We start from the raw sequence: 15,892 nt of genomic DNA, 5'->3' as shown, positions 1-15,892 counted from the left end.
AAAATTGTACTGGTGATCTGAAAATGGGTTTCATAACCAAAATGAGCAGAAAATGGAGTGGGATGGGTGGGGAGGAGGTTTCGTTTTTAAAAACACCCCTTTCATCATATCAGGTGTTTGGGGGCTTTTAGACTGATCTTGCTCTTCAGTTACTCATTACTTTGATGAGTAATGGGTGCCTCATTTGTGTCTCTGCAGTTCATTCTCGGCCAGTTGCACCACGTACCCGTTACAGTGAAGATTTCATTGATGATAGTGAGTACCCACGTGATGACTGGAGAGAAGAAACCCGAGAAGACTTTTCTCTGGCATCTTATAGATCTAGGAGCCCTGTTGCTGAAGAAGATGATTACTACAACAAAAGCTATGACCCTCCTTCACGGACCCGAGACTATGCCCACCCAACTTCCCGTGAACGAGACTACGGTCGTTCAACTTCAGTGGATCGGGATTTTGATGGTCCACCTAACAGGGATCGTGAGTATGACCACCCTGCGTCTCGGAAACGGGAGTACGACCACATCCCTTCTCGGAAAACCTCTCGACTCCATGATGCTGAATATGCTTCTTCAGACCTGCTAAGTGATTTTAGATCTCTGAGGCATTTGGAAGAGGATTACAGCTCTGTACAGAATCAGGCTAATGACTTGAAGTATGGATTTGAGCTTGAAAGAGAATTCAATCCATCTTTGCGTGGCAGAGGGAGGGGAAAGCGGGGCATGGTCACTCGAGGCATGGTTAAAAATAAAGGGGGCATGGATGGTCCCATTAAGAAATGGGAAGATAAAAGGCTGCCCCGAACAGATGACCAGCTAGAAGACTCTCCTGATCACCCCAAGCAACGAATTGTGTCTTCTTATCGCCCCCAAATTAGCCAGAGACCCAGTCTGGCCTTCCAAAGAGGTGTCCTACATCCTGGAAGTCAAAAGTCCATAAGGAGTGCCCAGGATGAAGAGCTCAATTTGGACCTGGCCAACCCATCTGACATATTTTCAACTTTCGGCATTGAAATCATTAAGTGGGCTGGGTTCCATCAATGCAAGAAGGACCCAGAATATATGGAGTTATATCGGATGCTCTTCTCGCTAGAGACAGAGACCTGTGCTAAGATGCTGGCATCGTTCAAATGCTCACTGAAGCCTGAACACAGAGACTTCTGCTTCTCCATTGTCAGGCCTTTACAGCATGCGGCATTGAAAAGTCCCAAGGTCGACAACGAGTTCTTGAAACTGCTTTTGGATAAGGGGGTGATGCTGACAAAGAACTGCTTCTTCAAGGTCATTAAACCGTTCGACCAGTACATGATGCGGCTCCAGGACCACCTTCTGAAGAGCACCACACCCCTCCTTATGGCTTGTAATGCCTATGAGCTGAGCATCAAGACCAGTAGCTTCAGTGACCGGGCGCAGATGGCTGCTGCCTTTGAGACCACCGTTTCCCTTTGCCGCAAATCCCTGGCGCTCTTGGGACAGACCTTTTCCTTGGCATCTGCTTTCAGGCAGGAGAAAATCTTGGAGGCAATTGGGGTCCAGGAATCTGCACCTCCGCCCACCATGTACCCCAATTTTGACACCTCAGCCTTGTTTGGAAGAGAATACATAGAGGTTTTGCAGAACTGGATGGAGAAGAGTGGCTGCCCGGTGGAGTTAAAGAGAGAGGCTCCCGAGCCATTGCCTCAGAACCAAAGGAATGTTCCAGAAACCAGGCCAAAAATTAAGAGTAAGAAGGCCACTTGCAAACAAATATTACAGCCCATCTTTATGAAGGTGGAATTCATTCTTTTCTGACTTGGTATTTTTCACTTTCTAGTTAAAACCCTTTGGAAACTCTCTGGGGCAGAAATTCAACCCAGGTTGCCCTTTATTATTTAAGTTATTTAGAATATTTCTGTACCATCCCTTGAGAATCCTGCTCGAGTCAGCTTATAATTAAAAACCACATTCTTAAGAAGCCATTAGACATAAGCAGTATAAAACTATCTACAAAACAGGAGTAGACTATTAGAAGATGGTAAGATGAATACCTAATTAAAAGCCTGGAGTTTTAGCCTGGTAGAAATAAAGTTAGAGGCTCAGTGAGCTCAAGGCAAAAGGGGTTCCAAAGGTGAGGTGCCACTACAGAAAATGTCCTGTCTCTCATTGGCATCTTTCTCACTGAGGGCAGGGGCACAGAGAGCAGGGCTTGAGAGGCAGATATTAACTAGTGGGATGAGATGGTCCCTCAACTACTCTGGCCACAAGCTGTTTTGATCCTTAAAGATAAGAACCAGCACTGTGACTTATGCCTGGAAACGGGTGAGTAACAGGTGCAGATCTTTCAGCACAGGGGTGATATGATCTTTTGGGGGGCAAAATGAATAGAGAAGCAACTTTATATTTTGTCATCTCCCTAAGCACGCTCATAAACAATGCCTCCAAAGTATGGTCACTTTAGAGTTTTCTTCCTGAATGCACAAATCCAGCTGTGGCATAAAATGGTCCCCAATTTCATTGGGGTGCATTTTTGCCCCAGTCAGTGTAACATACGGAATTAAAGATGTCCCATGAGGTTTAGCTTATATTCCTCCATTTTTGTTGTCCTACTCTCACAAGCAGCCCTCTGGGATAGGCTAGGTTGAGAGGGAAAGTGGCTGGTGTGTAGCCCTCCTCTGTGGCAAGTGCTTCTTGCTTGCAAGAAGGTGAATAAATTGCTAATAGAAATGTTCCATCACCACTCTGATCAGTATTATGTTGATCTTTCTTTCACAGTCCCACAACGTGCTGATCGAAAAGTTGTCGAGACAATCGAAAAGCTGGTGAACATCATGATTTCACGTTCATTGAAGGGCAAGGAGAAAGCAGAATTGAAGGGCAACCCAGAATATTGGTAAATCGCTTAACCTCTGCACTTTTCTCAGAGTGTAGGATAGCAGATGAGGCAATTTCCCCCCTTTATCCTTGCAGTGGCCCTGGGAGATAGGTTAGCTGTGTGTGAGAGAGGGAGAGAGTGACCTAGACCAAAGTTTGTACAGCGAGTCTCATGGCTTAATGGCAATTTGAGCATGTTTTTGTCCATTATCTCATTTTCAGTAGCTGTTTTTTGCTATTACACCCTTGGTTAATCTGGATCACTCATGTCTCCTCTGACTGCCAGTGGTAGAGAGAGGCCTTTTCCAGCACGTGTTTTACTAGTGAGCTGTGACAACGATGCCCCTCCCCCCCATTTTTAATAACAAAGGCTATGCTTTAGGAAACTTAGAAATGAAAGTTGAGACGACAGATTGAGATGAGCGGGCCTAACTCTGGCCCCATTCACAGCCTCTGATTCTGAGGACTCCAATACTTGAGAACATATAAATGCAGTCTTGTATCCCTGGCACATTTTTTAAAGCAGAGCTGGACAAAGGGCTCTCTAACCTCTGTTCACCAAGGTGAGCAGCAAGTGTGGCTTTGGCAGGGCCCTTTGCACATCTCAACAAGTACCATTTCTGAGCCAAGATGGGTAGATAGGAGTGCCCCATATAGTGGGGAAAAGCAGTCTAGAAATGTTACAGTAAGTGAGCAAATCAGTAAGTGAGCAAAAGGCTCTCCCAAAGCCTCCGTTGCTCCTTGCTGTGGAAGAGCCCTTTGTGTGTCAGCTTGTGTGGGAGAGCCAACTGGGCAGAGTGGTGCTGCAGCACTCCAACACAGCAAACCAGGATCCTGGTGCTGTGATATTTCACCCTTCTGGATTTGGGGACCCACTGTTAACCCCCAGATAGCAGCTGGGACCCACTGAACTGCAAGCAAGTGGCATCAGAGGAGGAGCCAGAGCCCCCAAACCTGAGAAGGAATCTTCATTGCCATTGAATGTCTTGTCTTGCTGTTGTGCCGCTCCTCTCAGCATGAGGGCAAAGAGAAGTAGGTGGTGCCTGTGGCCATCTTACTCTATTCATGTGACAAAGCCGCAGGTTCTAAAATATAGCAAAAAGATGCTCAATGTGGGCTCTGCAGCCCACCACCGGGTCCCAATCCATAGGTTCAAGGCTCTTGTTTTTTCTGTAATGGCTGACCTTTTCCCTAACAAAACAGGTTTTTGCATGAAGAGGAGAGCCTGGAATTCAAATACTACAAGCTGAAGCTCTCAGAAATGGAGCGGCTGATGTCCACGCCAAAGGAGGAACCAAAGAAGACCCCTGAACAGCTTGCCTCAGAAACGATGAGGGCGATATTGCGCGCGAGGACAGTGGCAAGCGTCAAGAGGAGGCTTTTTAGGAGAAAACGGCCTGGGATTCTGCAGCGGGCAGCCAGAGCCAGGAAAGTGAGGAAGGCCACTGTCGGGACCCAAACACTCCTGTCGGCCGGGACGATGCTGAAGCAGCAACGGCTGCACGACCAAGGCTCTGCAGCTTCCTTGGACACAGGCTCCTCCTCAGGCAAAGCCAGCCCTTCCATCTGTGATGGAGGCCTGGAAGAGGCATTGTCCGCGGAGGAAGTTCCGGCTGCCGGGCCCTCTGTAGAAGTTCCAGGACCTGCCCAGTCCTCGGCATGCCAGTTCCCTGATGGTAGGTGTCTTCCAGTAGTATTCTGTCTTCTCTTTCTCCCCTGCCGAAGTTGTGACTTATTTCTTTTAATTAAAAACCTTTCACTCGGTTAAAAAGATACCCACAATTAATTGAGGCAGTAGGTTTGAGTGTAGGCTTTTTTAAAAAGACAGGATATCAGTAAAATTAATGGCAGAATATATCTCATGCAGCCAGGATTTATATTTATATTGATTTGGTGTGTGTCAAAAGATATTGTGCAAGATTATTTTTAAGTCCCCCTTTCTTGTTTCCTACCTTGCAGTTTTTGACAAAGGAGAACTGGTGGAGCATGTGCTTTGCACTCAGGTTAAATCCCCAGCAACTTCAGTGCCAGGTCTTAGGGAAGACTATTCTCTGCATGGAATCCTAGAAAGCTGTTGCTAAAGTAGACAGTAGAGGGCTAGAGGGATTGATTCTGTAAGGGGTGGCTTTGTATGTTCTGAGGGAGTCCCACAGCTTATTCAGGAAGAAGCTGTGACTCAAGAATGGAAGCTGTGGAAAGTTCCAAGTTCGGTTCTTGGTGACTCCAGTGAAAAGATCTTAGGCAGCAGCCGTTTTGGGGTGCTCTTCTTTGACTGAAACTCAGGAGAAATGCTGTCAGTCCCAGGAGAGCATAAATCTTTAAATCGCTCGGTTAGATATAAGGCAGCCAGATAAGTTCTTGTGTTTTTCCTCCAACTAATCAAGTTACGTGTAGCTTTCCATTCCATAAGTGTTTGAAAATACATTTAAAACCCCCTCTAGCGATTGTTTTAGTTTTCATTTTTAAAAAAATGCAGGTGACATGCACACTTAGAAATTTACCTTCCGGGCTGCATAACTTGGTGGAGCTGGAATCAAATGGACATATTCTGTGTCTGGGTGGGTCAGACTGTTCTAAATGAATTGCCTTTTTGTGGCAGTAATTCTTGCATGTGTTTTACCTTTGCAGTGGATGCAAAAACGATGGAAACAGCAGAGAAGCTGGCCAAGTTTGTAGCCCAGGTTGGACCAGAGATCGAGCAATTCAGCATTGATAATAGTGCAGACAACCCGGACCTCTGGTTTGTTTCCCCCTCTGCAACAGTACTTGTATACCTATCATAAACCTTATTTAGTTAAGTATGTATTTTTATTTAAAATCTCGTGCTGACCCTTGGTCCTTTCTAGAGGCCTTGGAGGGCACAGCCCTGACCTGGGGAGGGTAACCTCTTAGGTGCCCAATCCCTGCCTTTAGATTGAGCAGTATCTCAGCTTGTCTCTGGCCTTGTCCTCATGTTCTGTTGTAAGATGCAGAGATGTGGCATCATTCCTTTAAGATTCCTGTACCTTGCAGGTGAAATTCTTTCCTTCGATCACCCTGCTGTAGGGATGAGGAAGCCAAACTGCCTATCTGTGCTGTCACAGGAGCCAGGAGTTCTGCTCATCTGAGACCTCACTGTCCCCACACACACACACACACCCCCACCCCCACCCCCACCCCCACCCCCCACCCCCACCCACCCACACACACACACACCCACCCCCACCCCCACCCACCCACACACCCACACACACACACACCCACACCCCCCCCCCCCCCCGGGGCAGATTTTATATGCTCTCCTTCTCCTTGTGTCCTGATCTCTAATTATTCCTTTGTCTTGGCATGGATACATACCTTAACATGGTGAGGGGGTTTGAGTGTGTCAGGGAAGCTGAGAGCAATATCGTCAGGGGCGCAGGCTTAGTCAAGAGTCTAAACTGGAAGAGACACTCAAGGTGGAATGGTCAAAACACACTAGGCTAAGATGTGTCCACCTCCTTCAGGAATCAACAGTCACATCAACAGAAGAGAATTGACTCTTGATGGGAGTGAAGGATTTTTTGAAGACTATCTACTGGGCAACAGCTGTTGTGGAAGGTCACACTGACGGAGGTTCTTTCACAGGCAACAGCTGTGTTACTTCAACTAACCCTGGTTAGTAATGTGCAGAAGAAGGCAGTGGTAAACCACTTCTGATAATCTCTCATCTTGAAAACCCTATGATGAGACAATCTAAAATGAAAGAAGATACAGTGCTAGAAGGCAGGATCCCCAGGTCAGATGGCACTCAATTGGCTACTGGGAAAGAGCTGAGGACAAGTGTGAATAGCGCTATTCTTAATTATGGGACTGGATAAAAGCTGAAGGATGTCCAGTTGCTTATCTGAATAGATGCAAAAGGAACATCCAAAGCTGTGCAACACGCATAATAGGAATGTGGAATGTGAAAAGTATGAAGCTAGGTAAGCTAGAAATTGTAAAACAAGAAATGCAATGTTTGAACATTGGAATCTTGGGTGTAAGTGAGCTAAGGTGGACCGAATCATGACATTTTCAGTCAGAAAGCTGCAAAGTGTTTTACTGCAGAAATGACATACTCAGAAGAAATGATGTTGCTTTAATAGTGAGGCGACACATAGTACAAGTAGTCAAGAGCTAAAAACTTTTTTAAGTCTGACTGATTAATATCAGTCTGACTTCATGGAAGGCTTGGTACCATAACCATCATTCAAGTTTATGCCCCAACTACAGATGCTGAGGAGGAAGAAATCAAAAACTTTTATGCAAGTGTCAAAGAAGAAATTGATTGTACACCTAAACAGGATATGCTGATAATCATAGGTGACTGGAATGCAAAAGTAAGAGACTAAGCAGAATCAAAACATTGTTTGAAAATTGGATTTGGATCACAAAATGAAGCAAGAAAGCAGCTCATAGAATTTTGTGAAGCCAACAACCTGTTCATTGCTACCACGTGCTTCAGGCAACCAAAAAGACAATTGTATAGGTGGAAATCATTGGTGGCCAATACAGGAACCAAATAGATTATGTAATTGGAAGCAGAAGATGGAGATGCTCCAGTCTTTCTGCTAAAACAAAACCAGGAGCTGATTCTGATACAGATCATGAGTTGCTAATATCAAAAATTAGAATAAAGCTAAAGAGAAACGCTAAAAGAATCATAATGCCAAAATATAAGTAATATTCCAGAAGAATTTAAAGACCATGTAAAGAACGGATTTGCACTGCTAAGTTTAAGTGCTCGTGAACCAGAAGACCTATGGGCTGAAACCAGAGATATTATCAAGGAAGAATGTGCAAAGACTATTCTTGTAGCCCAAAGAAAGGAGATGCCTACATGAATGACTGAGGAAAAAACTTAAAATTACTAAAGACAGACAAGCAAAAGCAAAAGGTAACAAATAGTCAAAATTCTAAATGCAGCTTTTCAGCAAATTGCACACAGTCAAGGAAATCTATTATAATTATCAGGGCAAAAAATAGAAGAACGAAAAGAACAACAAGAGATTTGTTCCAGAAGATCCAGGAAATCAAAGGGAAATTCAAACCATGGCTAGGTATGCTGAAAGGTCAACACAGAAATACAGTATCCGATCAGGACAGAAAAAAGGAAAGATGGAGACAATACACTGAAGAACTATATAGGAGAGATGGGAGGGTGACAGATACCTTCAAAGAAGAATATATGACAAAGAATCAGAAATGTTAGAAAGTGAAGTGAAAGTTGCATTCAAAAGTGGAAAAACAAAAGTGCTGTTTCAGGCTACAGAAATTTTAGAAAGTGAAGTGAAAGTTGCATTCAAAAGTGGAAAAACAAAAGAGCTACAGAAACTGATTCCATCAAAATCTTAAGCATCTGTCAACAAATATGGAAAACAAAACAGTGGCCCACAATGGAAACATTCCAACTCTAAAAAAGAAGGTGCTAAAGAGTGCAGCAACTATTGGACCATCATGTCAATTCCCTGAGCAAGCAAAGTGATGCTCAAAATGCTATAGCAAAGACTCTTAACCTTATATGGAACAAGAAATGCCAGATGTTCAAGCTGAATTCCTCACCCCCTAATTCCAGGTAGTTTAAAAAATAAAATCCATGGATGACAAATTTTATACTATCCAGTTAAAGCCATTTTAAAATATATTATTAACGTATCAGTTGTTGTAATATGTAAGCCTGTACAGCACAGAAGTGGGGGGGGGGAAGTAGCTGAAGGCAGAGGTGTGTGAAAGAAGTCTTAAATCAGAAGCTGAAAGCTAAAAAGATTTGAAATATCTGTGGAGAGGGAATTCTGTAATCACCATGAAGAAAGCAGCCCCCTACCTCATTTCTGATGGCAGGTACATCCAAAACAGGACTCCATTCTCAGGCAAGGAGAGGCAGCTGTCCTTTAAAAGGCCTGGGCCTTTGAGGTCTTCGAAGCTCATAACCAGCACTTCTCATTGAGTGCACAAACAACTGTCAAAGGATGTCAAATGGATGTCAGAGGGGTTTTGATAATGTCCCAGTGTGACTGGAATGCAATTCTCCAGGACCAGATCCTGCCTATCGGGGCTGGGAGGGGGGAGTTGCTGAAGCTAAGCCAAGGAGCAAAATGATACTGCAGTAGAAAGGGGACCTGGATAGTAGATGGACAGGGATTCTAGTAGTGCTGGAGGCTTCAGAGCATAGCCCAGGTAGGAACATACAAAGCATGAAGCTTGCAAGTTGCCCAGATTTGGGGTTGCTTGTGTGTTGATCCCTAGAGCTCACCTCTACAGCTGCTTTAAACTGAGCCGTAGTTTATTCTCCTCCTACCCACCCCTGGTACCACTGACTCCAGACAGGCTGCAGCTTTCGAGAGTCTCAGGCAGAACTTTCTCTTGCACCCATTCTAACAAAGGAGTTAGTCTTGGGACCTTCTGCATGCAAAAAGTATGCAAGGGCTTCAGACTCCCATCCCCTGGAGCAACTGGTTGCATTTTAATCCACCAGGCCCCACGGAGATGCTCAACAAGAACATTAAAATAATGTCCTTGAAGACTGAGTATTCCTCAGGAGTAACAATGCGACCTCTGCAGCGAGCATTGATAGTCCTGCAGCATGCTTAAAAGAGGGTGCCAGAAGAACTCTTGACCATAACATTTTTAAAACATTTTTAAAAAGGTGCCACAAACCTTTGTTGAGGTTTGTGGCACCTCAACAAAGAATCAGTGAACTCCTCAGCTCCCTCGTGCTTCTCTGGTCACCTGGAGGGAGTTTCTCCTGGTCAGGTGACCAGAGGAATAACCTTTTATAATTCAGTCTGTGGATGTCAACCACATCTCTGAACAGGAATAACTGCCTTCCAATTTTCTCTTTCTACAGAAGGCAGGTAGGAGAGGAAGCCCACTATTGGGTCAAAGCACGCAGTAGACTTTGTAGAAGCAGAGAGAATCTTGGGAGTTGATAATGAGCACCATCATAATGGCCAGGCCATGTAATAATAATAATAGTAATAACAATAACATTCAATTTATATACTGCCCTTCAGGGCAACTTAATGCCTACTCAGAGCGGTTTACAAAGTGTGTTATTATTTTCCTCACAACAAATACCCTGTGAGGTAGGTGGGGCTGAGAGAGCTCTGAAAGAGCTGGACATGACCCAAGGTCACCCAGCTGGCTTCAAGCGGAGGAGTGGGGGATCAAACCTGCCTCTCCAGATTAGAGTCCTGGTGCTCTTAACCACTACACCAAACTGGTTTTCTGGAGCAGTGCCTTGAACCTTTTTCATTTTACAAAGCAGGACTCGCAAGTTAATCGACATCTCATTTACATCCTCCTCCCAGGTTTCTGCAGGACCGCGAGAGTTCAGCCTTCAAATACTATCGCACAAAAGTCTATGAGCTCTGCCCTTCCATTAACTTCAGTTCCGTGGAAGAAACTGCTGACCCCAGCGAAAGCCCAGAACAGCTGGAAGGTGATGGGGGTGAGGAGGAGGAAGAAGCTGAATTTGAAGAAGAGGTCTCTCAAATGGAACTGGAAAGAGAGGGAGATGAGGAGGAAGCTGTCCCTCCAGACGATGAGGCAGAAGAAGACATGCTTGCCGAGGAAGGTGCTGAGAAAACAGAAGAGCCGGACACAGCAGAGGAAGGGCAAGCCGGCACCTCCTCTGAAGGTGCTGCCCTGAGGTCGGTCAGCCAGGCGGCTTCTGATGCCCCTCCTCAGCGCAAGAGGATCAGTAGCAAATCCTTGAAAGTGGGCATGATCCCGCCTGTGAAGAGGGTCTGTCACGTCCAGGAGCCAGAAGGTAAGGGGTTCCGGCTGAAGATGTGGCAGCAGCTTCTTTGTGGGAGTCTTGGTGTGGGTTCAATGCCATGTTGAATGCTGTAAGGTATGGCTCTGATTTGGGATGAGTTTGCCCTGCTTGGAAGCTTCCTGTGGCTTTTGAGAACAGAAAACAGTCTCGGGCCTGGTGCTTTTTGTCTCTCCCCCCCCCCCCTCCCAAGTTTTTAATTGACTCCTGCCTCTGGTTTGTCTTGCAGTCCATGAGCCAGTCCGGATTGCTTATGACCGACCTCGTGGCTATTCGTCTTACAAGAAAAAGGTAAGGGCAGAAGGAGCGGTTATTGGGATCCCATTCATGCTTGCCTTCTGTGCGTGGTGTCTGGAGGAGTGACTTTGATTTTCACAGTAACTCTGGAAGATAAGCTGTGCTTAGTTCTCACTGACGCTGTCAACCTGTGTCTGAGTAGGACAGCATCAGAGAGTGGGGCGGGGGGGGGGGGCTTAGTGCACTTTAATGCAACAATATTCCTTGCATATTGGCGATAACCCTTCTTCCCTGCTAGTTTTCTGTGCAAAGGGAGCATTTTTCTTCATGCAGCAGGTGAACCTTGAAGCAATGCGTAGGCTAGTTTGTTCAGCTTAGAACCTGTTTTTTTTTATCTCCCCCCCCCAAAAAAAACCTAACTTATATAGAACTACAATGAAACTGCCAATCAAAATAAAAAATAATAGGTTGATTTTAGCCTTCCACTTTGCTTAGCCAACAGTAGTCCTTCCCTCCAGTGTAAGAGGAGAGCCTCCTGCATCCATGGGCTGCATGGAGTGGCAGGATCCAGCCCCATATATAATGAAATCCAACATACTGGGCAACTTTAAAGCAGGAGGTTCTGAAGGCTGTTAACCACAAATTGTTCCCTGACCAATCAGAGCAAGCAAAAAGCCCCCCACCCGCCAGTGTTCCATTGCCACAGAAGCATTGTCGAGAGAAAATCATCTTGATTCCTTATGGGGTCTGACGGTTGAGGCCCCCCGCTAGGCTGAACCGATTATTTTCTTGATTATTTTCCCCTTCTCCTTTCTTACATTATGCTGAGTATTCTTCTCTATTAAAATACTTGCGTCTCAAGTTTTGATCAGTGATCTGCTAGGTGGCAAACAAAAATCCATTAAGATGTACAGTTCCTATTAAAACACACTGTTGTGGGTGGAGGCCTGATTAGCCATCACCCTTATGGCTGTCGCTGTTTTTCAAGATCCCCAGAGAATTGGTGAGGCCCGACCCAGTGGAGATGCTGCTCAGACCTGCCACCTGAGTTCTTATGGTTAACCATCTCGGTGAAAATTAGGCCTAAGAGGAGTAAGTTTCTGGGCTTAGTTGCCGTTTGAAGCCTGGGTCTCCCCAGTCCAGGTTCTACATGTTACCAGTTATACCAGACTGGTTCATTTGATGGACATGCCGCCTTACCTTGCTTCCTTATCGAGAGTTCTTTGCTGCCATCTGCTGGTTTCTGGAATTTCATCCTTAAGTGCATGGTGGCTTGCCTGGCATTGTTGATGTGGTGAAAAACAGGGAAGGTGTTTGGTGTTCACATGTAGGTGAAGAGACTGCCTGGTCCTAGATGTGTTTCTGCCCACATCCCCACCCTGGAATGGACAGTCGTCGTTTTTGCAGCAGAAAGGAAATGTGTGTTTGGAAACTTTCATAGAAACTTGTTTTACTAGTCCCAGAATTTGACCCGGGTCCAGGGAGAAGTGTGTGTACCTAGTCATTCCTGTGTAACATGGATTGCCTTTCCCCCAAGTTTCATACCGTTGGGAGCAACTCTCCAATCCAGCTGGTGGTTCTCCAAGCAGAGCTGAAAGTCCTGCAGAGTCTCTGTAACTGGTCAGCAGGCGCCCCTTCCCAAGTGCAGAGCATGATTGTCAGACAGGGTTAACCTCTCTGTCATAGAAGGTTGCGGAGGCATAGACACACGACACCCTGCAGTTACCTATCGATGTGTGATGCTCAACTGTCTGACCTGTGTGTGTGTGTGTGTGTGGGTGCGGGGGATTTCTAGAGCAGGGAGACAATCGAGAGACAGCCGACTGACAGAAAAGGTCGATTCCCGCAATTTCCCCCTGGCTAAAGTGCCCGCCAAAACCAACAGTCCCGTTGCGTGGGAAAGGGGGAGGGGCAAGGAGTATATAATAAACCTGTTATTCTCAGCAATTGCCTTGTGTCAGATGTTTGTACTGGAGTTCCTGAATCAAATTGTTTACAGAACCTGTCTCTGCCTGGTCTGATAGTGACGGGTAATTTAAGAGGACCCATTGAACAGAACTTGACATTTTGCCAAGAATCACATCTTCTTCCTCGGACCCAGAGAACAAACCGTTGGCCACCTGTGAGATGGCAGCCGAGCCAGGAAATACCACTCTGGTGAAATCCAAAGGAAACCAAGAAACTCAGCAGGAGGAGCCCAAACAAAAGCTGGAGGAGGTGAGGGGGGCCGGAGCAATACAGAAGACGGACCTGAGCTTCCTAAACTGGCTGACAGCAACGCCCCGAAGCTGGGCTCCTCATTCCCGCACAACTGCGGAGAGAGAGCTTAGGGAAAGGAGGAGATCTAAGCTCTTCAGGCTGAGCGGGGGTGGGGGGGAGGAAGAGTCTGTCCCGAGGGGTGAGAGAGAAGCAGAGGGAACCCCGACGGCAGTGACAATAGGGAAGTACAAGCCCTGTGGTGGGAAGTAGAAGAGCTCAAAATGGTGATAAGGGAGATAGTGGGAGGAATGAAAGAACTCCTGCAAAACACCCACACCATGAGAGCTCCAGCCGATTCGCCCCGGGTACGTTTCAACCAACCCAGGGATCCTTCCCTACCACCACCCCTTCAACCAGTGGCCCATCATCAATTACATCACGCCCAACCCATGAGCTCCCTGATCCTAGGCCAGGCCCCCCTGAGTTGGCGGAAGCTAGAAGCACGCTTTGAGGGGGATCCTGAAGACCTGGCGTACTTCCTGGTGCGAGTGGGGGAGTTCTTACATGAGTGGCGCCATACCTTCCCAAATGACCTCAGCCGCGTGAGCTATATCGGATCCCATTTTGGGGGGGGGTGTCAGCGGCCAAATGGTACATGACTGTACGCGGCCCAAGTCCTCAAGATGAGAAACATAGACACATTTGTGCAAGCTCTCAAGGAGCAATACGAAGATCCATTAGAAGAGGAGAGGGTGAGAATCCGCCTAAAGTGCCTGAGGCAGGGCAACCGCGCTGTCCACAAATACGCTGCCGAGTTCTGGGAGTACGTGGCCAAGCTGGGAGATTGTACAGAAAGAGTGAAAATTGAGTTTTTCTGAGCCGGCTTAAATCCAGATGATAGCCAAGGCCCTGGTGCAGGACGACCCGAGAACCCTGTTGGGGTGGATCCAGCTGGCTTGCGAGATTGAGAATTGGGAGCAGGTGGTGAAGTTGCTGCATATACAACATCAGGCAGGACAAGTGGAGGGGCCTAGGTGAAGGGTAATCCCGAGATCCGAGAAGGGGATGGAATGGCCCCCTCCCCCCGATGAGAAGGACCGAAGGATGAGCCAAGGGTTATGCTTAAGATGCGGGGAAGGCGGTCATTTCATAGCCGAGTGCCCCGGGACAAGGAGGGCATACCCAGAACAAGAACGGAAACTGAAGAGGTATACGGTGCTGGATCATCCTCAACTGATGAAGGCAAAACAAGACCACCTGCAGGAAATGACAGACCTGCTGTGAAGGGACACGACAGAGACCTGTGAAGTCAGCAGGTCGCAGAGGATCCAGTGCCACCGAAGGTGAGACAGAAGGAGTCTCTATTCTTCCTGATCACCCTGCTGAATCCAAGGCAAGGGACCAACATCCAAGTTAGGGTGTTAATTGACTCGGGGTGTACTAGGGACTTGATTGCCCCTGCCCTGGTGGCTGGATTGGGGCCAAATGTACATGGGACGGTAATGAAGGGAACTCCCCCGGGGTTTGAGACCAAACCGATCTGAATGGGAATGGGGCCCCATTGGGAGGATTTTCGAGGTCAGCCCAACCACAAAGTTCCCACTGGTGTTAGGGGTGAGGTGGCTGTATGATCACGACCCCTACCTCAAGTGGAAAGCAGGCGAGCTGTGCTTCCCATCGGAACATTGCCAGAAACATACGTGGAATGACCAGTGGGGCTCTCAACCCCCTCCCCTCTCCAAAACTGTATGTTTAACCGTGGAAGAGAGGGATAAGATCAGGAGTATCAGGACCTGAGTCAAGTATTTGAAGAAGAGGAGGCGGATGAACTTCTCCCTCACAGGCCCACTCCTTGTGCGATTGAACTGATCCTGAGGGAGAAGCTACCAAAGAGGAAATTGTACTCAATGAGTCCAGGGGAGAGGGAAGAGTTATGCCAGTTCATAGATAAAAACCTAGCTAGGAGGTTTATCTGTCCAGCGAGCTCCCCCCATGCAGCCCCAGTACTGTTCCGGAAAAAAAAGGATGGGGGCTAAGGTTGTGTACTGATTATTGGGGGATCAACGTGGTCTCCATGTCCAACGCCTACCCCCTCCCACTTATTAGAAATATCTTAGAGGTAGTAGCCCAAGGGAAAATATTCACCAAATTGGACTTATGCAACGTATATTTCAGAGTATGGATAAAAAGGGGTGATGAATGGAAAATGGCCTTTAACACCCAACTGGGGCAACTTGAATACCGAGTAATGCCATTTGGTCTGCAAGGGACCCCAGGAGTTTTCATGAACCTAATCAACAACGCTCTGCATAAATACCTGTACAAAGAGGTGGTGGTCTACTTGGACGATGTCCTGGTGTACACACAGGACCTCGTCTCCCATGTGAAGCTGGTAAGAGAAGTGTTAAGAACTCTACACCAGAACCGATTATTTGCCAAGCTCTCTATGCGAATTCCACAAGAGAGAACTGGACTTTCTAGGCTACAGGGTGTCTCACAAAGGTTTGGGGATGGACCCGGCAAAAGTCAAGGCAGTGCTGGGATGGGAAGCCCCCAAGACTAGGAGGCAGTTGCAATCCTTCCTGGGGTTCGCGAACTTTTATAGACCCTTTATTAAGAATTTTGCCGAGGCTGCATTACCGCTCACTGACTTACTAAAAACCAAAGGGAAAGGCCCTAACGGAGCTAAACCAAGCACAAAATTGGCATGGTCTGGGGAACGCCAGAGAGCATTTATTGAGTTAAAATCTAGATTTACCTTTGAGCCTGTATTTTGCCACCTGAACGAAACCCATAAGTTCGTAATACAAGTGGATGCGAGTGATGTGGCCAT

General features: G+C 46.8%; 1 protein-coding gene across 8 annotated transcripts in view; it reads left to right on the top strand.

The window, feature by feature from the left end:
• SUGP2 (SURP and G-patch domain containing 2) overlaps nucleotides 1-15,892 on the top strand; it is a 34,396-nt gene that overhangs the window by 8,165 nt on the left and 10,339 nt on the right. For all 8 annotated transcript variants that reach the window (XM_054979668.1, XM_054979674.1, XM_054979667.1 and 5 more), the window contains 6 exons: nucleotides 199-1,719; nucleotides 2,748-2,865; nucleotides 4,050-4,522; nucleotides 5,475-5,586; nucleotides 10,157-10,617; nucleotides 10,853-10,914. In XM_054979668.1, the coding sequence (XP_054835643.1) occupies nucleotides 199-1,719; nucleotides 2,748-2,865; nucleotides 4,050-4,522; nucleotides 5,475-5,586; nucleotides 10,157-10,617; nucleotides 10,853-10,914 (2,747 nt within the window). The remainder of the gene's footprint in view (nucleotides 1-198; nucleotides 1,720-2,747; nucleotides 2,866-4,049; nucleotides 4,523-5,474; nucleotides 5,587-10,156; nucleotides 10,618-10,852; nucleotides 10,915-15,892) is intronic.

The sequence above is a fragment of the Eublepharis macularius genome, chromosome 5 (genome assembly GCF_028583425.1).
Source record: "Eublepharis macularius isolate TG4126 chromosome 5, MPM_Emac_v1.0, whole genome shotgun sequence".
NCBI classification, from domain to species: Eukaryota; Metazoa; Chordata; class Lepidosauria; order Squamata; family Eublepharidae; genus Eublepharis; species Eublepharis macularius.
Note: the sequence above shows the minus strand (reverse complement) of the source record. Positions and strands in the feature narration are given on the sequence as shown.